This window comes from Peromyscus eremicus, chromosome 4 (genome assembly GCF_949786415.1).
Source record: "Peromyscus eremicus chromosome 4, PerEre_H2_v1, whole genome shotgun sequence".
Classification (NCBI taxonomy): domain Eukaryota; kingdom Metazoa; phylum Chordata; class Mammalia; order Rodentia; family Cricetidae; genus Peromyscus; species Peromyscus eremicus.
The window spans coordinates 4,836,658-4,860,954 of NC_081419.1; the positions used below are offsets into that span (position 1 = coordinate 4,836,658).

Here is a 24,297-nt window from a genome sequence, read left to right on the forward strand (position 1 = left end):
GACCACAGTTAACTTTGTATGTTTGTGTATGGTGTGTATAGCCTAGGCTGGCCTAGAACACACTCTCTAGCCCAGGATGACCCTTGGCCTCTTGATCTTCCTATCTCCACTTTAGTGCAGGGACCGTGGGTGCACCCCACAACACAGCACCTCCTTCTCAGTGTGACAGCCCTCTGTCATGGGCTGTCCAAAGAGCCACTGAAGGACATCTCAGTGGCCCCAGCTCATGAAATCGTGAATGTCCTCCTGCAGATGTTGGTATGCACAGACACTTGGGCTCATGGGAGTTGATATTGACCAGAGCAATGGCTGAATCTGGCAGTGAGAGCGTACAGAGTTCAGAGAGAAACTTGCAGGCTGGGAGTTCAGCTGCTGCTGGACCCCCTCCCCAGTCCTGCCCACTTGCAGTCTACCTGATAAATTTGTCTTTTGTACTCTGAAAGAAAAAGGGGCGGATAGGATAACATGGAAGTGCATGACGTCATTTCAGCACTTGGAAGTCTGAGGCAGGAGGATTCTTGGGAGTTGGGGGCTAGCCTGTCTGCGTAGTGAGTTCCAGGACAGCCAGGGCTACACAGTAAGACAACAAAACAAAACGTTTAATATGTGTGTGAATGTGGACACACGCATGCTTTGGTGCGCATGCGGAGGTCAGAGGAGAACTTTCAGGAGTCAGTTCTCTCCTTCCATCTAGCTGGGGCAGCCTGTGAGGTCCCCGCTGACTCAGTCCCCCTGTCTCTGCCTTCCAGGTGGGTTCTAGACACACACTAGTGCTTGTGGGTTTTTGTGTGGGCTCTAGGGATTGAACTGAAGTGCAAGCTTGTGCAGCAGACAGTCTTACCTATGGAGCCAGCTCCCTATCCCAGATTATCATTTACTATTATTGGTCTTCGTGTGTTTGTGTGAGCGTGAGTGGGAGTGTGTGAGCGTGAGTGTGTATGTGTATGTGAGTGAGCGTGAGTGGGCATGTGTACGGAGGTCAAAGGAGAACTCCAGGAGTTCCATCTTTCTACTATGTGTTCTGGGAATTGAACTCAGGTTGTTCCAGCAAAGGCCTGGCAAGGAGATGGGGCACATCCAGGCTAGCTCAGAGAGGTCTAGGGCAGGGCCACAGCACCCACAGTGAAGCTTTCGGGGTGACCCTGCAGCACATGGAGATGTTCAACACTCTACAGGCAGGTGGTCAGGTCCAGCTCAGGCTGGAACTGACAAAGACCCAGGGTTATTCTGAGTCTCAAGGGGTGTTCTCAGCCCTTCCGTATGGAAGGGTGCCAGCCATCTGTACCTCCACGAGAGCTCACGGTCTAAGAGAGCAGAACACAGGCATGGCGTGGAAATGAGGCATGGGGACAGAGTTGAGTGGCCACAGTCTGCCACGGGCCCCCTACAGTATTCAGAACATCAATGTGTTTGCTGCACACTTGACCACTTGAGTTTGCTCCCCAGAAACCACATAAAGGGGCCTTTCTAGAGAGCCAGGCTGAGGAAGTGACAGACAGCTTGTAGCGTGATCCTGGCTCTGACGTCCCTGCTGGTCAGCTGCCCCAGGTGCTGCCTGACCACTCTGTTATCACCCAGCCTTGTCATGCCCCCTGGCCTCCACAGTCAAGGAGAACACGAGTCTGTCCCGCTCTGTACCTACAGGAGAATTCAGTTGGAAAGTAAAAAAAAAAAATGTCTGTCTGCATCCTGGTCTCAGGGCTGGGGGATTAAACCGCCCTCCCGCCCTTGGTGAACCTCTTACCTTCTCCAAAGTCTGCAAATTGGTTTTGTTCTACAATCCAGACCTTATGATACCTGGCTGAGTAAGCTCTCCCAGTGGATTTGGGGTGTATGGATGGGAAGATCCTACAAAGCTTCTGTCCTGCCAGCAAGCAGCTCAAAAAAAAAAAAAAAAAAAAAGGTGAGCACTGCCTTTGATGTGACCCACCTCCTTAGAAGGCCCCTCTGTAGGAGTGCCAGGACCCAGAGCCCAGAAACCCTTGTAATTTGCAAGCACATTTGTGCAACCGTGAGGAGCCCCGAGGTGCCTGGACTGCCACTCAGTGGGACTGCCACTCAGTGGGACTGCCACTCAGTGGGACTGCCACTCAGTAGCCCATTGTAGCTCACTCCAATTTATCACCAGATACTGGAGTGTGAGGGACTGCCCCTAAAGGTCACAGTCCTCTCTACAAACCAACTAGGCTCTTCTCTTGACGACCAGAAAGGCCTTTGTAGGGCAGGGCAGCTCTCAGGAGCACCAGTGAACCTGGTTTTGCTTTGCTGCTGGGCTGGGGCCCGGATGGCGTGGGTCATCCTCGATCCTGGAGCGTCCCACGAAGTCTTACATCGCCGAGGCGCAGGGGCTAATGGTCCCGGAGGAGGGCCTGCGTGGTTGCCACCTTGGGGTGACCTTGGGGGTGCACAGGGGCCTTATAGCCGAGGATTGGGTCTAGCTTAGTGACCTCTCTGCTGCGCCTTTTCGCCATAGGAGGGCCTTTCTCTCCCAGCCTCAGTTTCCCCGCCTCGGCCGTGGTAGGGGGTGGGGAGGGTGGCGGTGGTACCCGGGATGCGACAGGGCGGGGCGCGCCAGGCTGTTAACGGTGTCTGGGCCGCGGGGCTGCGGCGAGGCCGGCGCCAGGGCCGCGCCTGGAACCAGATGTGGCGGCGCCGCCCTGGCCGCCCCGGCGGCTCGCACGCTCGGCCTGGCGCACACATGGTGGGCGGCTGCGGGCGCGGTCCCCGGGGCCCTGCGACCCCAGGCTGGCGTGGCGGGGACTGGGCCTTGGAGCCAGCTGAAAGAAGGGGCGCCCCAAAAGCCAGCCTCCCACCGCGCCTGCTCCCCGAGGGCTGGGGACCCTCCCGCCCCCAGTTTGTTTGCTTAAGTCCTGCATAAGCTGTTTCAAAGCTGAGTCACCTCAAGGACCATCAGTTGGGGAGGGGAAGAGAGAAGCGGGGTGCGGCTTCGAAACCCTGATTGTGCTGTGGGGTTGTCTGTCATCCACCAGACCAGCACAAGGGTCTCGTTGAGACTTGGCCCAGCGATACACCTGCGGGCCCTAATGTGTGTGTGCACACGTGTGCACATGTGTGTATATGTCCGTGTGTGTGCACATGTGCGTGTCTGCATTTGCACTCCTTTGACCATGAAGTGTCCTGGGAAGCAGAGAGCTGATCTCTGAGATGCTAAGAGCTGCTGCCATCTAGGAGACCTCTGTGTCCCAAGACATTTTTCTCTGCAAATTCCAAGTTAGAAACAGCCGTTTAGAGAGGGCAGTTAAAGTAACTCGCTTAAAGGCTGCACAGACAACATGGCAAATGTGGGTGTTTCTGGAATTCCTTCCCTGGGGGAAGATATAAGCAACACCCACCTCTTCCTCATAAGATTGTCAAACCAAAGTTCCATTCCACAAAAGTTCACCTTGGGGAGCCAGTGAGTATATTGGGCTTACTTACAGGGCAGGGGTGAGGGGTGCTTACAGGAGTGGGGGACCCCAAAGCAGCCACACTGGAAAGTCTTCACCAGACCGGGATGATAGCCTCCCCACAGCTTCACAGATGGAGCTCCCCCCCCCACACACACACACAGTTAACCTCCTCCAGCTTATGTACTTTCTCACCTCTTGGAGACGACGGGACCAAGTGCTGTTAGGGAAAATTGCACACTAGTGTCTGGGACCAAGGCTGGACCACTCGGGCAGGTGAGGATCCGATGACCTTCATTTCCTCCGTGAGGCAATGTCAACGGCCACGCCCAGCCTCTGCTCTCATAAGTAGGCACCCTGAGCTGGTAAAGATGGCGGCTGTTTCACGTGGCGGAACAGTGGGATTTGAAAGGGTTCACATCACCTCATGATAAATAAATCCCCTAACTGTAGAGTGCTGTGCCCCATGCACTGTTTTAAGAACAGCATGTGTATTAATTCATCTTCTTGTACGGGAGGTGTTTCTGCTGCCCTCTGTGCTAGGCTGAAGCTTGGAACATGCACTCATAACTGACCCCGGTCCCCCAGCAGCGAGCCAGACTGAGATTTGAGCCCCACAGCCTGGCCCAAGCATCCAGCATTCTTCCCCATTGTGCTCAGTGAATCCCCTCAGACTTCTGTGGCCTAGCTTATTCTGAACAGCTGGGCATAAGAAAATGCTGGAGATAGGGATGTAAGGCCTCCGATTGACATGGTTTTGAAAGCCAGCTGAAGAAAGAAAAGGTGGAATGCCTTCCATCTTACACAAGAGAAAATCCGGAAACAACCTAAGTGTCCATGGAGAGGGGATTGACTAGTTAAGAAAATACAGTGTCTCCCTGGGGACATGATGTGAAGAAGCTAAAACACCAGACAGGTGTGGGTGGCGGGATTGCTTGTCAGGCACCTTGTGTCAGCCTAGCTCAGTGCCACTTGCTTTGAGAAGCCCTGATGTCCCCCTGGTCACCTGAATCAGCTCCCTGAGATGTCAAGATGAAAACCCCCACTGACAGACTATGACCTGTGCTGCCCCAGCACATCCTGGATGCCAGGCAGGTAAGTGCTCACAGATCACTCTCCCTAATCCTAGGAAGGAACCCGAGACTCAGAAAAGCGAAGCCCGGTGTTCACAGAGCTGGCAGGGGAAGCCAGGACTGGAATGCAGCCATTGACCATGAACATGGGGTACCTGCCACACGCCTGGAGGGGGTCTATTGGTCTGACAGTCCTGGAGTGGTGCAGTTCACAGCCCATGTAGGTGTATACCTTGTCCCTGGCATGTCTGCTCCGAATCCTGGCCTGTTAACCCAAAGAGAAAACGGGGTTCTCACATAAGCTCTGAGAAGATTCGTGATAGCTGTGTGGCCAGGGGCATAGGACAGGCAGGATACGGAAGAAAACAACAGATACTCACTGTCGTGAGGGATGTATAGAAGGCTCTGCTGTTGTCCATTGTTTCCTTTTTTTTTTTTTTTTTTTTTTTTTTTTTTCTCTGTGTAGCTTTGCGCCTCTCCTGGAACTCACTTGGTAGCCCAGGCTGGCCTCGAACTCACAGAGATCTGCCTGGCTCTGCTTCCCGAGTGCTGGGATTAAAGGCGTGCGCCACCACCGCCCGGCCATTGTTTCTTTTCCTTAGAAAGGGGAATTCTAGAGCCCCTCTCCATTGCTCTCTGTAATAATGGAAACCTCTCTCTGTCCGGTGCAGTCCTGGCCACAGATGGCTACTGAGGTTCCGAGACATGGCCTGTTTTGCAGTGGAGGAATGAGGTTCGCGTTGTTTGTTTTAATTAATAGTTGATGAAAATCGTATTAGATTTATTTGTTTTATGTGTGAGTGTTTTGCCTGCGAGGATGTATGCCCATGTGCATGCTGGATGTCTGTGAAGGTCAGAAGAGGGTGCTGGAAACTGGAGTTAGGAATGGTTGTGGGCCACCATGTAGGTGCTGGGAATTGAACCCAGGTCCTCTGCAAGAGTAACAAGTGCTCTTAACTGCTGAGCCATCTCGCTCAACCTCAGTAAGACAAAAGAGACTAGGAGAGAGCATGGGATCCCTGGAGCTGTGAGTTCCCAGTGGATGCTAGGAACCAAATTCTGGTCCTCTGGAAGAGCAGCAAATGACCTTAACCGATATGGCATCTTCCAGCCCCTAGCTTATTTTGTCTTGAGATAGGACCTCAGGTCCTCTGTGTGGATGAGGATGACCTTGAACTCTCAATTCTCTGCCTCTACCTCCTGAGTTCTGGGATCACAGGTGTAGGCAGACACACCTGGCTTGCTTTCTTCTCTTGAATCAAAGAGAATTCACGCTCCAATGGTTGTAGCATCAACATCCTCATGTCTCTGCCCTACACAGTAGTACTGGAGTGACAGCCATGCATGGCCCCTCGGAGTTTTCTACCTGGGTACTGCGAGCCAGACTTAGACCCTCATCCCACTGAGCCGTCTTCCCAGCCCCAAAGGCTCCGTTGTTGTTTTTGTTGTTGTTTTGTTTGTTTGTTTTTTTTTGCGGTCCTGGAACTCTGTAGACCAGGTTGGCCTCAAATTCAGAGATCTGCTTGCCTCTGCTTCCTACGGGGACTAACGGCATGTGCCACCATGCTCTGTTCCAAGGTTGCTTTTTTGACAAGCAGAGTAGTACTGACACAACCCAATGCTGCGTCTACACTTTGGAAGAATCTGGAAGAATTAGTATCAGTCTTGCTGCTGAAGGCCTGGGTCATTCCTGGGAAAGCTGCTTTAAGAGTGAACAAAGGGGGGTTGGGGACTTAGCTCAGTGGTAGAGTGCTTGCCTAGCAAGCACAAAGCCCTGGGTTCGATCCTCAGCTCCAAATTTAAAAAAAAAAAAGAGTGAACAAAGGGCTGGGTGATGGTGGCGCACACCTTTAATCCCAGCCCTCAGGAAGCAGAGGCAGGCAGATCTCTGTGAGCTCGAGACCAGCCTGGTCTACAGAGTGAGTTCCAGGACAGCCAGGGCTACACAGAGAGAAACCCTGTCTCGAAAAAATAAAACCGAACCAACAAACAAAAAAGGCATGAACAAAGTTGGGCTAGGGCTGTGGCTCTGTTGGTGGAGTGCTTGCCTGGCACACGTGAAGCCTGTTCCATCTCCAGCACCACATAAACCAGTCATGGCAGTTCACACCTGCAGTCCCAGTACTAGGGAGGTGGGCCAGGAGGACCAGAAGTTCCAGGTCATGTGCTGCGTGGCATGTTCAAGGTCATCCTGAGATACACGCAGCTCTGTCTCTAAAATCAAGAGTGAATCTGGGTGCAGTGGTACACCCATAAGTCCAGCACTTGGGAGGCTAAGGCAGGCAGATCTCTGGGAGTTCAAGGCCAGCCTGGTCTATGTAGTGAGCTCCAGGCCAGCCAGACTTACATAATGAGGTCTTGTCTCAAAAAGAGTGAACTAGATGTTCTTGGGAAGCAGGGTCCCCTGGTGTCACGGTATCTCTTTAGCATAAACCCAGTATCACCGGGAGGGCCCATGAGGAAAATGGATCAGAACTGAGTGGGGAGCGTTTCCTAGAGGGAGGGGTAGCTGTTCTGTGGGGCTGTGACTGGGAACATGTTAGAGATGTTGGATAACAGCCTCTTTTGACACAGACTCTGTGCGTCCTCCATGCAGGTGCCCTGGGTAGAACTCTGAAGCAGACAGGTACCCCATCCTGTTGCTACACCACAGGAAACAGGCATTTCTAGGCTACCTGGGTCGGTAAATGGGCAGAGTGCTCAGATTTGCTGTGGTAGAGGATGGCCAGTAAGCAGCAGCAATCACATTGCACCCGCTCCCTGGGTGTGCTGAAGTTGTAGCACGGGCTACCTTCTGGCTGCATGCAGGAGGAAGGGGGCCAGCAGAGCAGCAGCATCCTCTCCCTCAATCTAGGAAGGGTGAACTTCTTCAAGGACAAATGTCTTTTCGTTATTAGTCACTCAGGGGGCAGAAAGACTGACCAAGATTCTAGTGCTGTGTGGCTCGAGTTAGTTACATTCCCTCTCTGATTCCTCACTGCTCCACGACGCAAACTGGGTTTAATCGCAGGCCTCCGCATTTTAGAAGGAGAGGCTTCATAAGCCAGTGTGTAGAGTGTAATGAAAGTCGAAGAGGCGAAGCCAAAAAACAGGGTTGGGGAGAAGTCCAGTCCCGACCACAGGCCCCCTGCTGTGTGGAGGCAGGGGCAGAGAGTCTTGCTGGAGACAGCCCTTGGAGCCTCGCCTAGCAGGGCCGGGCCAAGCTTGCGAAGCAAATTTTCCGCTTTGTAGGACTCACAACTGGGTCATGGAAACCTCCAGCTTTGCCCTGGAGCTTGGCCTCTGGGAGGGTCACAGCAGGTCCTACGCCTGGGGTGGATGGACAGAGTGATCGGCATGCCGGATCTGGGCTACTCTCAAGAGATGAAGCTGGACCAGGACAGGGTCCCTGGGGCCAGAACCGGGTTTGGGGAGTGGGTCCTGGTGGGGATCTGGAGGTTTATGGTGGGGACTGGCAAAGCACCGGCCAGCTGCAAACAGGTCTTCCTGGGGAAAGGGAAGTGGGGGTGGGGTCTGGGATGTATCACACACACACCCAACTCAGCAAGCTTCCAGGAAAGCCCTGTGTGCCTGAGAAGGAGGTGGGAATACCACGTGTCTCAGAGGACAGAAGAAACCCCGGATCTGAGAAGGGCCCAGTTTTCTCCTCCTTGGATGCTCTAGAAGGGGGCAGCATTTATTGCCTGGGTGCCTGCCTGCTGCACCTGGCGCAGTTCCTGCCCGCAGCTCAGCTGTCCTGCAGCCCACCCAGGAATCCCCAGTACAGAGACGGGGTGGGGTGGGGGGGTGGAGACAAGTGTTCCTGTGTGTCCAGGAAAATGCATGGGGCCCCACTTCTCTCACCATACCTCAGTTTCCCCATCCGCAAATGAGGTGCTTTGTTGATGACCCCTAAGACCCCTGTGGGCTCTGAGTCCTTTACAGGATGAATGGTGGCCCAGGGGCTCCAGAACTGCCCGTGGATTTGCTCAAACCAAGCCTAGCCAGGCATTTGGGCCACGTCTGTAATCCAGGCTAAGGCAGGAGAATTGCTATGAGTTTGAGGCCAGTCTGAGCTTAGAGGGAGACACTTCTCAAACAAAACAAACAACAAAACAAAAACCTGGGCTGGAGAGATGGCTCAGCAGTTAAGAACACTCGTTGATTCCCAGACAGCCTAAGTTCAGTTCCCGGCACCACACACACGTATCCAGCGGCTCACAGCATACTCCAGCTCCAAGGATTCAGACACCGAGTTCTGCTCTCCTGAGCATCCACACACATAACACACATATACACACTTTTAAGAATAAAATTAAATATTAATAAAATAACTGAAGCTGGGCATAGTGGTGGATGCTTTTAATCCCAGCACTTGAGAGGCTGAGGCAGGAGGATCTCTGAGTTTGAGACCAACCTGGTCTACATAGTAAGTTCCAGGACAGTCCATTGAGACAGTGTCTCAGAAAAAAACAAAGCACAAAAAGACTGGATATGATAGCCAGGTGGGCCGGGCGGTGGTGATGCACGCTTTTAATCCCAGCACTCAGGAGGCAGAGGCAGGTGGATCTCTCTGAGTTCTAGGCCAGCCTGGTCTACAAAGCGAGTTCCAGGACAGCCAAGGCTACACAGAGAAACCCTGTCTGAGAAAACCAAAATAAAAACAAAAACAAACAAACAAACCCACCCAAAACTGGGTGTGGTGGCACACAAGTCTGTGATCCTAGCCCTACCTGCAAACTGAGTTTGAGGCCATCTTGAACCACATGAGACCCTGCCCAAGACAGGCAGAGAAAAACGACAAAAACCCAACATGAAATTAGACAGCCTTGGTGTCTGGTCACAGCCCTCACCTCACCTTCCTACTGGCTGTAGTCTGGAGGCTCCAGGCCTCACGGGGGAGATGAAAGCACCCATGGCCCCCATGGGTCTCTGTGTTCCGGTCTGGAGGTGGTTAATGGGCAGTGCTAGCCCTTATTAAAATGTAGGTCCTATACTAAATTGGCAGTTGGCCATCAGCCTTAGATTAAAACCAGACAGAAGACATGAGCTCCTTCTCGGACTGGGTTTGGAACTGGGGCAGCCCCTCTCCCCGCTACAGCTTCCTCGGTCCGCCTGTACTTCAGCTGCAGTCAGGTACCTCACTCTCCAGAGCTTAGGGTCGGGGCACAGGAACGGAGACCAAGTTGCCCATCTGTGTGATCAGAGGAACACTTGGCTCTGGTTTGCTGAGGTCTGGGGAACCATAGGCCTTGGGGGCACAAGGGGCTATTGCCACTGGTACCCACCAGGAGCCCCAAGCCCGTGTGGGACCTTTGTGTGTCTGGTCTTTCTTGTACTTGAGAACCGCGCAGATGTCCTCTGCCAGGGGCCGCATCCCTGGCCCCACCCCCACCCCCAGGCCTCACGACCTCATCTCTCAGGAGCCTTGCTTTGTCTTGGCCTTGCTTGTGTCCAGCTCCCTTGAGTCGGCCCACTGTGGCTGACCCACACGGGATGCTCCCTTGAGTGGACCCACTGTGGCTGACCCACACGGGATGCTCCCTTGAGTCCCCCACTGTGGCTGACCCACATGGGATGCTCCCTTGAGTCGGCCACTGTGACTGACCCACTCGGGATGCTCCCTTGAGTCGACCCACTGTGGCTGACCCACTCGGGGTGGCTGACCCACACGGGATGCTCCCTTGAGTCGGCCACTGTGGCTGACCCACATGGGATGCTCCCTTGAGTCCCCCACTGTGGCTGACCCACATGGGATGCTCCCTTGAGTCGGCCACTGTGGCTGACCCACATGGGATGCTCCCTTGAGTCGGCCACTGTGGCTGATCCACACGGGATGCTCCCTTGAGTCCCCCACTGTGGCTGACCCACACGGATGCTCCCTTGCCTACTGTCTCAGAGCACTCAAATGTTTCCCAGTGTGCCAGGCCCTCATCTATGGTACTATCGACTTTGTCTCTTACTGGGAGATTCATGGCCATCACCTTTGCTTCATTCTTTCCCAACCTGAGTTTTCCCCGTGTCCCCCCTTTATATATATGTGTGTGTGTGTGTGTGTGTGTGTGTGTGTGTGCGCAAGCGAGCAAGCAAGCGAGAGACAGAGACAGAGAGAGACAGAGACAGACAGAGACACAGAGAGAGAGAGAGACAGAGAGAGACAGAGAGAGAAAGAGAGGTGTGTGTGTGTGTGTGTGTGTGTGTGTGTGTGTGTGTGTGTGCGAGGCTGTGCACATGCTATGGTGCATGGGTGGAAGTCAGAAAGCAGCCTCACCTTCTGCCTTGTTTGAGACATAGTGTTTTGTTCTCACTGTGTGCCAGGGCAGCTGGTCTGTAATTCCAGGCATTCTCTGGGCTCTGTCCCCCGTTTCTCCACCATGGGGCTGCTGAGGTTGCCAGCGGTTCCTCCTTCTGGCTTTACTCAGGTCCTCACTCACTTGCGTGGCGAGCTCTTCACCCCCTGGGCCGCCTCCCCAGCCCATTTTGTGAGTTATATTTTTACCTTTTTTCAGGGATGTTCACAAGGTTGTTAATTGGCATGCGCGGGGGTGGAGTAGTTTGGAGGTAGGGTCTGTCTGCATAGCCTAGGCTGCTCTTGAATTCGAAGGTCTGCCTCAGCTTCCCCAGTGCTGATATTACAGTGCATGCCACCGCCTGGCAAGTCTTTAATTTTGATGAAATGAAATTCAGCTTTTCTCCTTGTTTGCATGTGTCTTGCCTCCCTGTTGGCAAGAGCCGAATGAGGTGTACAAACAGGAAGCAGAGAGAAAAACACTTTCTGTGGTGATACATCTGTAATCTAAGAAATAAAGCTCACTGGAAGATCAGAGGACAGAGCCAACCACAGAGTTAGCTGCAGAGGCCAGGCAGTGGTGGCACGCACCTTGAATTCCAGCACTCAGGATCACACACCTTTAATCCCAGCACTAGGAAGGCTGAAACAGGAAGTGATGTGGCTGGGTAGAGAATGGAATATAAGGCAGGAGGAGACAGGAATTCGCGCTCTTTCAGAGGCTCTGTCGGGCTGAGGAGTTGGTGAGGTGAGAGGTGGTGGCTGTGGTTTGCTCTGCTTCTCTGATCTTTCAGCTTTCACCCTGATGTCTGGCTCCCGGTTTTTGGGGGTTTTTTTTGTTTTTTTTTTGAGACAGGGTTTCTCTGTGTAGCTTTGCACCTTTCCTGGAACTCACTCTGTAGCCCAGGCTGGCCTCGAACTCACAGAGATCCGCCTGGCTCTGCCTCCCGAGTGCTGGGATTAAAGGCGTGCGCCACCACCGCCCGGCCGGCTCCCGGTTTTTATTATAAGACCATTTAGGATTTGTGTAACAGCTTTCTTCAACTGCTGAGGGACGTGGTCCAGGAGCCTAAGACAGATGACTGGTCACAGCCAGGGAGCTGGGCAGGCCTTTCTGGACAGACCAGGAAGGCCCAATATGAGTATGTGTTAGCCAGACACAAAGGGAAGAATGGGACAGATGCCCTGGAAACAGGAGCAGCAAGTACAAAGGTCCTGTGGCAGGAAGGGGCCTGTCCTTCCTGCTCAGGGCTCCTACTGGTGCATTGGGCCCTTCCCTGTGATTTTCTGGCCCCATAGAAATGTGCACAATGTATCATGCCTTTAAAAGACAGGCCTCGGGCTGGAGAGATGCCTCAGAGGTTAAGAGCACTGACTGCTCTTCCAGAGGTCCTGAGTTCAATTCCCAGCAACCACATGGTGGCTCACAACCATCTGTAATGAGATCTGGTGCCCTCTTCTGGCCTACAGTCATACATGCTGTATACATAATAAATAAATAAATCTTAAAAAAAAAAAAAAAAAAAGACAGGCCTCTGGCTAGGCAATGGTGGCCCACACCTTTAATTCCAGCACTTGGGAGGCAGAGGCAGGAGGATCTCTGTGAGTTCAAGGCCAGCTTGGTCTACAAAGCAAGTTCCAGGACAGCCAGGACTCTGTTACACAGAGAAACCCTGTCTCGAAAAACCAATAAAATAAAATTAAATTAAAGACAGGCCTCTGGCACCAGAGAGACCCTGTGCACTGCAGATGGGAATTTGGGGGGCCTGAGGTAGGCTAAGCAGCTGCCATGCTTGGGGGAGGAGGTCATCTCAGATTTGCTGAAAGGGTTAGGCACCCCAGAATCAGGCCAGGGCAGCTTATGGCCCTGGGTTCTTACCTCCTGTGCCATGAGATGGGGGACAGACCCCCAGGATTCAACCTGCCCAGGATTCAACCTGTCTTCCCTCCTTGGTGGTTTATCACCTTCTGCGGGCTGGTGACTGTAAATCCGTGTCCCTGTCTTGAGCTTTGGTTAGACATTAATAAGGCAGGGTGTCCTTGGGCATGGCGGACAGGGCTGGACCCTAGCTGGCATATCCCTTCTTGGGCCCCAGGCCCTGTACTGATGTGACTCCGAGTCCTGGACTTTCTGGTCCCTTAAGGCAAAGCCTGCGGCCCTGGACAAGAGGGCAGACTCTGAAGTCCTCCCCGGCCTGTCAGGGGCCCCTCATTCACTCATTTGTACATTCAGTGCTTAGCGGACACTGACGTGTGCCAGGCCCCGCAGTGGGCTGCAAGGAGAGAAGAACCAGAAAGCTCCACTCCCCGCTAAGACAGAGACCCTTGCACTCGGGAGGCAGAGTCAGGTGAATCTCTGTGAGTTCGAGGCCAGCTTGGTCTACAGAGCAAGATCCAGGACAGGCACCAAAGCTACACAGAGAAACCCTGTGAGTTGGCTGTTGCCACTTTGTAGATCTGACTCCTGGGGCAGGGAGTGGTTAAAGGGTATGCATGGCCGTATGCATAGCCGTACTGCTAGTGACGGACCTGAGATCTGGACCTAAGGTCCCTTTCCTCCTCAGCCAGGTCACTCCACTCTCACTCTTGTTCTTTTCTAGTTTTTTTTTGTTTTCCTTTTTATTTATTCTTTGTGACTTTCACATCATCTCGATAGCATCCATTTCCCTGTTCCTTCATAGCTGCCCTCTGCCCTTGCAACCTCCCCCTAGTTTCTGCATTTTTTAAAAAATTATTTATTTTCTACTTTACGTGCATTGGTGTTTTGCCTGCATGCAGGTCTGTGTGAGGGTGTCGAGTCCCCTAGAACTGGAGTTACAGACATGTGGATGCTGGGAATTGAACCCAGGTCCTCTGGAAGAGCAGCCAGTGCTCTTAACCTCTGAGCCGTCTCTCCAGCGCTCTCTTTTCTAGTTTTTTGGGACAAAGTTTCATGGAGTCCAGGCTGGCCGCAAACTCACTCTGTAGCCCAGGATGACGGAATTTTTGGTCCTCCAATCTCTCCTGTCCTGGTGCTGGGTTGGCAGGTGTACATAGCCACACGAGGTTTGAGTGGATTTCCAGGTGGACCTGCTTCATGCGTGCTAAGGAACACTGCGGATGAGCCACCCCCCCACTCCACCCCCCACCACCCGGCCACTGCCTCTGTGGCTCGATTTGTAGCACCCAGGGCAAAAGACGTGCCTTTCTTCTCTAGGCCCTTCAGAGGAAACCTGGTCTCTACCAAGGAGCTCCTGAAACCTCAGCCAGGACCCCCAGTCTGTGCCACCTCCTGCTCTGTCCTTGGCTGTAATATGGACTTTTCTCGCAGCCTCCCCTCCCCTGAGGACTGCCTCGTGTTAATTTGTTAAATCCTCGTCAAGGTCCCTGGGACCAGTGGTTTATTTTTCCGATCGCGTTGGCAGAGATCACGGGGGATGGAGCTCATTTGGTCAGAATGAATGCTAATTAATAAACTTTATTTATTTGGGTTGGAGCTCGCTGCAGCCCAAGGGTCAGGCACAGACGACTGTTGGAAGTGTCCACAGCACTTGAGGAAGGCAGGGTGGGCGGGCTAAGTTTATTTGTCTCCCGAAGAATTCTCAGCTAATTCCCTGCAGGCTATTGAGATCCTAAATTACACAGAGTAGAAGAACCACGGGCACACAGGGCAGAGAGACACTGGATGTTTGGCAGCGAGCAGGGCTTTTAAATGTCTTTGGGTCACAGTCAGGCAAACAAATGGTATGTGTGCCCGTCACTCAGTCATTGCGATGTCACTGGGAACAGTGTCACTTAGGTTATAAGAGACTGAAAGCCGCAGCTGGCCCCCCACCTCCCCCCACCCCTGTCTCAAGCTTCTGACCCAACCTCAGCAGAGCAGTGGGTGCTGATGGGAGGATCTGGGTTTTGTAAATTCTGTTTCGTGCTCCTTCGGTTTTATTTTGTGTTTGTTTGCTTGCTTGTTTTTTGTTTGTTTTGTTTTGTTTTTTGTTTTTTGGTGGTTTTTTTGTTTTTGGTTTTTTGTTTTTTTTTTTGAGACAAGGTTTCTCTGGGTAACAGCTCTGGCTGTCCTGGAACTTGATCTGCGGACCAGGCTGGCCTCGAACTCACAGAGATCCACCTGCTTCTGCCTCCTGAGTGCTGGGATTACAGGCGTGCACCGCCACCTCTCGGCTGCTCCTTTGGTTTTATTTTATTTTTGTTTCTTTGTTTTCTGTTCTGGGGGTGGAACCAGGCCCATTCATCTAAGTGCCTCTACACTGAGCCGCACCCTTCAGCCTCTTGTTTTTTCTTTAGTGTCTGATTCTCACTAACGTGCTCAGGCTGACCTTGAACTCAGTCTGTAGACCAGGCTGCCTTGGAATGTGCGATCTCTCACAGTGATCTTTAAATGTGTTTAATCACATGCGGGAAGCAGAGAGTGGTCCTGGAGCCAAAGGAGACTGCATGCAAGCTCTTCTGGGATGCAGCCCACCCAGTGAGCACCAGCCCAGGAGAGAGAGGATGCCGGGATGAGACAGGGCACGCACACCAACTGGGGCTCGGAGAGAACTGATTGATTTTCCAAATACCTGAAGCCAAGCTTGGAGCTCAGAGCAGGAACCTGTGACAAGCAGGTCAAACAGTGGCCCTCGCCGGACTAGAGTTGTGGCCTCAAGGGCTGTGCCCTGGGGGCTGCTGCCTGGGCTTTGCAGTGCTGAGTCCCACATCCTTCCACCTCTGAAGGAAGGGACCAGAGGACCAGGCTGTCACACAGAGTCCTCATTTGTTGAACAACGCCTGTCTGTGCTCTTGCACTAAGGACACTTAGCAGCTCACACCAGCCTGAGTACTAGAGCTAGTAGCTACTGTCCCTAAACTCCCATTCTGGAGACTTCCTCCAGGGACCAGACACTGCTCAGGTCTGTCGTGGAGGCTGTGGACATCTCTGAGATGACAGAGGCTAGAGGTTCATCAATATGGGCTCTGAGAGCTGGGACAATGTCACCAAGCCTGGGAGTGAAGTGGCTGTGGGAGGGGACCTTGGAGGGATGGGGCTACTGGGCCTTCCAGCGGACATGGGTCCCAACCCCAGCTACACAGCCTGGAATGAGAGAGCCTGAGAGCCTCAGTTTTCCCATGTGGGAAGTGGCTCAGCACCTCATAGCCATGCTGGACTTTGCTGGGAGGCCACTGAAATCATTTCTTGCTCAGACTGATTTTTCTGGAGTGTTCTGCCTCCAACTATCCTGCTGTCGTGCCCCTAGGGGGCACTGGCTAAAGCCCCTTGATGGGCCCTTGTGGCCCTGGGGAAGGGGCCTGGGCAGAGTCTTGGCTATAAGTCACCACCAGGATATCTGGCCTCAAGTGCCATTGTTTCTTCCCACAGCCACTCAGCGGGGAAGCCTGCAAAAACGGTTTTAATTTAAACACCCCCAGTTTCCAATTGCTCAGAAACTTCCAGAAAAACTCTCCTTTTTTGGCTGAAATGCCTCCTGCATTGGGTGTGTGCCCAAGCGGCGATGCCTGAAGGAGAGGGCGGAAGTCAGCTCTGGGGATGGCTCATGTTCCAGAAGCTTCCATCTCTACTTTGGGGTTCTTGTTCACCACCTGACATTCTTTCAGCACCCGGCCTTAGTTATTTCGGTTTAGGATTTCTCTCCCGTCCAGGGGTGAGGGGGTGGGGTGGGGACGGGAACATTCCCAGGCACCAGGCACACTCATCCATCTTAGCCTTTCCTCATAAGATCGGACAGGAGTGTGGAGTGACAAGGAAGTGGGGGAGGGGAGCAGGTGACAAGGCCAGCCTGCACCAGCCTGCTGCACTCCCGCACGGTCGGTTCACGTTTGCAAGAATTTCCCAAAGAGGGAAACTGCACACAAACTTCTGCTGTCACTCAGCCCTGTGCACTTTGGAGCAGAGGATGCCTGGACATGGGGGCGGGACTGGCCTGTTGCTGGAGTACACTGACTAGCCTCCCTAACTTACTGGTAGCCCCAGGAGCACCCCTGGTAAAAAACGTCTGCAGGGCTGGGCTGTAGCTTGGTGGAGTGCTTGCTGGTGGAGCCTGAGACCCTGGCTCCATCCCCAGCATTGAATACAGACACACTGAAAGTGGGATCAGGGGCTGGGCGCAGTGGTATGCATCTGCATGGGTCTCTAATCCCAGCACTCAGGAGTCAGAGGTCTCAGGATCTCCGTGAGTTCAAGGCCAGCTTGTGCTACACAGAGAGTTCTAAGGCAGCTACGGCTATACAGAGAAACCCTGCCTCAAAAACAAAATTACATTTTTATTTATGTTGTGAGTATGTGCACAGTTGTAGGGGGATGCATGTGCCCCAGTGCTCCTGTGGAGGTCGGGGACATTTTTCATGGGAGTCAGTTCTGGCCTCCTACCACATGGTTCTGGGGGTTGAACTCAAGACAGTCAGGTTTGTCTGCAAGTGCCCTGGCCACTGAGGTATCCAGCTGGCCCCTCTTTTCATTTCCCTCTCCCTCACCTAACACACTCGTGAGCCCTTGCACTCTCTTGTGAGCCCTTGCACTCTCTTGTGAGCCCTTGCACTCCTGCTCTCGTGCAGTTCTAGGGACAAAGCCCAGGGCCTCCCCTCGGCCAGGCAAATGTCTGCCCCCAAGCCACAAGGTTTTCTGTGAGTATCAGAACCAGGGAGGAATGTGTCACTAAAGAAATAAAATACAGCCGGGCGGTGGTGGCGCACGCCTTTAATCCCAGCACTCGGGAGGCAGAGGCAGGCGGATCTCTGTGAGTTCGAGGCCAGCATGGGCTACCAAGTGAGTTCCAGGAAAGGCGCAAAGCTACACAGAGAAACCCTGTCTCGAAAAACCAAAAAAAAAAAAAAAAAAAAAAAAAGAAACAAAATACAGAGTATGGGTTAGAATCCCAAAGACGCCTGAGAGCAGGTTCTAATGGCCCAGCAGCAGTGGTGGGCAGCGTCCAGGACAGGCCTGTAAGGGTCCTGGCCACACCCAACACTTGCTCACTGGCCACAACCCCCACCTCTAGGAATCGGTAGCAAATGTGCACAGCAAAAACACACGCTCCTGTTTCGTGGGGGATTCGTTGTAATACTCTTTTAGCTTCAAAAAACTGGAAACTCACCAAGTGTCCATCATGAGGACCCGTGAACAAACCACAGCACAGTTGCCTAAGGAGTAAGTACTGTGCCCTGTGAAGAGGAGCAAGAGGTGCCCTTCACCAGCTGAATAAATGAGTCCCGGGGAGGCTTGTTACAGGAGTGCAGGGGGCGGGGAGCGTGGACAGTGCAAACGACACTTTCCCTAGATGAGAAAGAAAATACTACACACATTGTATTATAGTAAGAGAGAGAAAAAAAAAAGACAATACTGGAGGGATGGAGCAAAAACTAATTAAAAGGCTAGAAAGATGGCTCCGTGGTTAAGAGCAATGGCTGCTCTTCCAGAAGACCTGGGTTCAATTCCCAGCCCCAACATGGCAGCTTACAACTGTCTGTAACTCCAGTTCCAGGGGACCTGACACCCTCACACAGACTCAGGCAAAACACCAACATACAAGATGTGGAACAAGGATGACTGGACTGCTACTCACATCACCAGGCAGGCTACCTGGAAAACAGGACCCCAAGAAAGACACAGGGATCGCCCAACGACAGAGAAATGGAATGAGATCTACATGAACAGCCTGGACATGAGTGGGGGTAGTGAAGGGCGAGGGTCGAGGGAAAGAGAGCTTGGGGGAGTGGGAGATCCCAGCTGGATCAACAACAGAGAGGGAGAACAAGGAATAGGAGACCATGGTAAATGAAGACCACATGAGAATAGAAAGAAACAAAGTGCTAGAGAGGCCCACAGAAATCCACAAAGATACCCCCACAACAGACTGCTGGCAATGGTCGAGAGACAGTCCGAACTGACCTACTCTGGTGATGGGATGGCCAAATACCCTAATTGTCGTGCTAGAAACCTCATCCAACTACTGAGGGATCTGGATGCAGAGATCCATGACTAGGCCCCGGGTGGATCTCTGGGAGTCCAATTAGCGAGAATGAGGAGGGTTTATATGAGCGAGAATTGTTGAGACCAAGGTTGGATAAAGCACAGGGACAAATAGCCAAACAAACGGAAACACATGAAATATGAACTAATGGCTGAGGGGTCACCAACTGGATCAGGCCCTCTGAGTGGGTGAGACAGTTGATTGGCCTGATCTGTTTGGGAGGCATCCAGGCAGTGGCACCGGGTCCTGTGCTCATTGCATGAGTCAGCTGTTTGAAACCTGGGGCCTATGCAGGGTCCCTTGGCTCGGCCTGGGAGGAGGGGACTGGACCTACCTGGACTGAGTCTACCAGGTTGATCTCAGTCTGTGGGGAAGGCTTTGCCCTGGAGGAGATTGGAATGGGGGGCGGGCTGGGGGGAAGGTGAGGGGGGCGGGAGGGGGGAGAACAAGGGAATCTGTGGCTGATATGTAGAACTGAATTGTATTGCAAAATAAAAATAAAAAAAAAAACACCAACATACATAAAATAAATCTTAAAAAAAAAAAAGCTAATTAAAGAACTGGCTCCTGCAGGTAGAGGGAGGACAAGAGGGAAAAACAGCCGAGTGTGCAGACCTGAAATGGAAGGTTCCAGAATATTAGAAAATAAAACAGCCCAGTCAGAGCCCCAGCGCATGTGGCATGGCAGCATGCTTGTTGGCCTCAAGTTTGAACCATGATGATGCAGTCTTATGAACCACGGGGCTCGGGACTGGGGAACCCGGGGCCTCCGCTCTGCTTTGCACCCTCCTGTCTCAGCTGGACACGGCACTGGCTGGGAGGTAGCTCAGTGGTAAAATGCCTGCTGTGTAAGCGTGGGGACCTGAGTTCAGGTCCCCAGCATCCATGTGGAAAGCCCATGCACCTGTAACTGCAGCATGGGGGTGGGGGGTGTAGACAGGCAGATCCTGGGGAGCTTGCCGACCACAAAGTCTGTCCAGCTCTAGTTCAGAGAGAGACACTATCTCAAATGGATGGATGGATGGATGGATGGATGGATGGATGGATGGACAGATGGATTGATACATGGATAGATGAGGGAGTGGGTGGATGGATGGAGAGGTGGATGGATATTATGGATGGATAGACAAATGGATGAATGTATGGATGGATAAATGGATGGATGGACATATGGAGAGGCAGACGGGTGGGTGGGTGGATAGATGGGTGGGTGGATAGACAAATGGGTGGATGAATTGGCAGGTAGGTAGATGGATATGTAGATGGGTAGATGGATATGCAGATGGGTGGATGGATGGATAAACTAGTAGGCAGGTGAGTGATAAATGGACAAAGGCAAAAGGTAGCAGGTTAGCTAAGAGGACATGTTCCAACCCTCAGGTCAGGCCACCTGCAGAGGTAGAAACAGAAAAGCCAATGGAAGAGGAACAGATGGCTGATACTGTGGACACCCCTGGACAGGGCCACAGGGACCCCACGTATCACAAGGGTACTGTGAGCACAGTGCAGCCACTCTGCTGACCCTTGACCTTCCCTTAGGTGACTGTCCCAGCCCGGGCCGTGGCCATGCCACCAAACGAAAGAAGAAGCAGCGACGGAACCGAACCACATTCAACAGCAGCCAGCTCCAGGCACTGGAGAGAGTGTTCGAGCGCACACACTACCCCGACGCCTTTGTGCGTGAGGAGCTGGCCCGGCGGGTCAACCTCAGCGAGGCACGTGTCCAGGTAAGTAGGACCCATCCAGAGGCTCCCAGAGAGCCCACATCCCTGGTGCCCACTGGTGGCCCAGGAGCAGGCACTTGCCAGGGGAGAGAGGGGTTAGCTCAGAGCACCTGGGGCCAGGAAAACGAAGCTCGGATGGAAGCCTTGCTACAGCCAGTGACGTGGAAGGAGCGAGGGGTCTAATCCCATCAGTTTTTCCCTGCAAATAGATCCACCTACAATGCAGGCTATGTTATGATTCAGGGAGCTGATGTGTGTGTAAAAGTAGAGCCGGGGTGGGAAGACGGCTCAGCAGGTAAAATGCTTGCCATGGCATGCAGGCCTGAGTTCAGATCGCCAGCATCCATGTAAAAAGCTGAGGGAGGCGGCGTACCCCTGTAATACCAGTGCTGGAGAAGTGGAGACAGGAGGATCCTGGGGATCACTGGCGGCCAGTCTAGAACAGACAAGCTCCAGGCTCAGTGAGAGACTCTTTCTCAATAAAAGAACAAACAAACAAATAGACAGAAAAAGAAAATTGTGGAGCAGAATAGAGCTCCAATAGTGGTCATTGACCACTGACCGCCACACACCCATGTATGTGAGTACATGTACACACACATGCATGCACCACATACACATACAGATGAGAGCCTAGAGCAGTGCCAAGCACGAAGCTTTTGGCAAAGAAATGATTAACTTTTTTTGCCAGGCAGTGGTAGCACATACCTGTAAACCCTTGGGAGGCACTTGGGAGGCAGAGATAGGTGGATCTCTTGAGTTTGAGGCCAGCCTGGTCTACAGAGCAAATTCCAGGACAACCAAGGCTACACAGAGAAACCCTGTCTCAAAAGAAGAAGAAGAAGAGGAGGAGGAGGAGGAGGAGGAGAAGGAGAAAAGAAGAAGAAGGAGGAAGGAGGAGGAGGAGAAAAGAAGAAGAAGAAGAAGAAGAAGAAGAAGAAGAAGAAGAAGAGGAGGAGGAGGAGGAGGAGGAGGAGGAGGAGGAGGAGGAGGAGGAGGAGGAAGAAGAAGAAGAAAAGGAAGGAAGAGAAAGAAAGAAAGAAAGAAAGAAAGAAAGAAAGAAAGAAAGAAAGAAAGAAAGAAAGAAAGAAAAAGAAAGAAAGAAATTATTAACTTTTTAGACATTCTTGGCCAGCTCTGCCCTGGATGCCCACCTCCCTTGTTACCCACTGGCTCACCTGTCCATTGACCTTTTTTTCATGGGTCCTACTCTCAGCACATTCTGCTGGCACTGTTGATCACCTCCATTCTAGAGGAAGAGTCAAAAGGTCTGAGAATGAAGCCACCAGCTCAGGCTGGGGTAGTAGTCATGTGTCCAGATCCACAAGGATGTAGGTCCCCTCATTATCTGCCAGAACTTACTTGCCACGCCCTCCCTCTCAGGTCTGGTTCCAGAACCGCCGTGCCAAGTTTCGCCGGAATGAACGTGCCATGCTGGCTACCCGCTCCGCCTCGCTGCTCAAGTCCTATGGCCAGGAGGCTGCCATTGAGCAGCCCGTGGCTCCCCGACCTACCACGCTGAGCCCAGATTATCTGTCTTGGCCGGCATCATCCCCCTACAGGTGAGATTGGGGAGCTCCTTTGGGCCAGCAGGGGCAGCTGGAGCCCCGTGAGATCTTTAAGGCCACCTCTCTGGGGAGAGCTTGGATGGTGTATGGATGAGTGTGTATACATGACAGCGCATGTGGGTGTGAGACCCTGCATATGAGAGCGCAAGTATGCACAGGATCATGAGTGTGTGTGTGTGTGTGTGTGTGTCCACACAAGTGTTGATGTGCAGTGTGTATGTGCATGCATGTGGAGCCTGGAGGAGAGCAAAGGGTGGGCTCCACCCTGAGGTAGCTAGAAGGCTAAAGGAAGCATCTCAAGCCAGTGCCCTGTGTCCACCCTCCAGCCTGGGAGTGCTGAGGGTAGGTTTTCTTGTCCTGTGATCCTGTCGGGGTCTAGAGTCATGTAGAGGAGTAGCTTTGCTATTTAAGACAAACAAACAAACAAAATAAACTCCCTCCTTGGCCTAGAAAGATGGCTCAGAGGTTAAGTGCACTGGCTGCTCTCACAGGGGCCCTGGGTTCAGTTCCCAACACTCACATGGTGGTTCACAACCATCTGTAACTCCACAGGGACAAGGCACTCATGTGGTGTGCTGACATACATGTAGGCAAACATACATATAAATACAAAGTAAAGTCAGTCTTTAAAAAAAAATATGGCTCCCTCCAAGATGGCCAGGCGGAAAGGAGGGGATGCTAGGGAGTTGGGCCACCAAATTCCAAAGCTCTAGGAGTTCCATCCCCTCACCTGCACAGATGACTCTGCAGGAGCCATGAACCTCTGGGAGGGAATGTTGGGTCAGTTAGTTTGTGTGGCTCCTGGGTTACCAACCTCCCTCCCTGATCCATCCTCACCCGAAAGCACTGGGCACAGAGTACTGCTACAGGACATAGCACATGTCCCGCTCTCAGGAGGGTCTCGATCCAGAGAAGAATGCCAATAAACAAAAGGTGAGGGTCTCACACGCTAGCCTAGGCCATCCTCCTGCCTCAGCATCCCCGATGTTGGGATTATAGTGATGTGAGGCACTCCATCGGGCTGGGGAGGTGCCTTTGACCCAGTGCTACCTCTAGATGCTTGTCTCCTGCCCCTGGCCAGGGCCACCCTGAGCTGTCAAGGGAAGTAGGACTAGCCAGATGCACCAATGGGGTCCTCTGTTTCCTGTCTCCCCAGCTCTGTGCCTCCCTACAGCCCCGGAGGTTCAAGTCCTGCGACCCCCGGGGTCAACATGGCCAACAGCATTGCCAGCCTGCGCCTCAAGGCCAAAGAGTTCAGCCTCCACCACAGCCAGGTGCCCACAGTGAACTGACAGTGTGCGCTGGGCCCAGCCTCCTCCTGACCCAATGACAGACAGCAGCAATGGAAGTGCCCAGAGGGACTGGGCAGCCTCTCCTGTGCCTTCTTTTCATCCCAGCTTCCTGAGTTCCGGAGGCCTGCTGGGTACTGGAAGTGCCTGTGGTGGCTGAGATTGTGGCCTGAGGTCCCTGGAGTGGCCTGGCCAGAAGGTGGAACAGGAGTCCGCCAAGGAACTCACTTATGTATTAAAACCAAAAAGCTTTTGTCTTTAAGGAATAAAACCATTTTTCTTAAGCTCCTCGAGACTTCAGAAGGGCACTACGGGTGCTCCCAGAGGGTGCCAGCACCTGGCTGCCTGGGTCACAGCCCTCCTGGTGGGTAGCAGTTTGAAGGTGGCACTGGACCTGGACTGGCTGATACAGCAGCTGCAGTGAAGCTCACTGTCAGCTCACCTGTACAGTTCTTCGGGGGTGGTGCTGTCACCGCATGGGGTCCCCAGAAGGGAGAGGGGGCAGAAGGCAGAACCTGCTCCAGGTTCACTTCCCATTCTGAGGCCCATGGGGACACCTGGAGGCTCTGGAGGCGTCTTGCTGGGTGATTGGCCAGGGCACACCTCTTTCACTTCATGAGGTGTGGAGGATGGGTGGCCACTGGGAGAATGTAGGGACAGGTGCTGGGGGTGGATTCTTCTACTGAGCATGCACAAGTGTGGCTCTGGTCATTTGACCGTGGAGAGTACCCTGGCTTCCTTTCCAGTTGCTGGGACAAAATACACCAGCAAAAAGCAATTTAAGGGAGAAAGGATTTACATTAGCTCATAACTCCAGGTGAGGTCCACCATTGTGAAGAGGTTGAGGTGTCAGGACCTTGAAGCAGCTGGTCACACCCATAGTCAAGAGCAGGGAGAATGAATGCATATATATGCTCAGATCCCTCTTTACGCTTCCACAGTCAAGGAGCCCCAGGCTTGGGGAATGATGCTGACCACGGTGGATGGGTCTTGTCACACCATTTGATGTA

General features: G+C 52.9%; 1 protein-coding gene across 1 annotated transcript in view; it reads left to right on the top strand.

Annotated features, from left to right (window-relative positions):
* Prrx2 (paired related homeobox 2) overlaps positions 1-23,580 on the top strand; it is a 40,081-nt gene extending 16,501 nt beyond the window's left edge. The window contains exons 2-4 of the mRNA XM_059259023.1: positions 20,246-20,433; positions 21,814-21,992; positions 23,155-23,580. Of these exons, the coding sequence (XP_059115006.1) occupies positions 20,246-20,433; positions 21,814-21,992; positions 23,155-23,290 (503 nt within the window). The 3' untranslated portion in view covers positions 23,291-23,580. The remainder of the gene's footprint in view (positions 1-20,245; positions 20,434-21,813; positions 21,993-23,154) is intronic.
* The last annotated feature ends 717 nt before the right edge of the window (positions 23,581-24,297 follow it).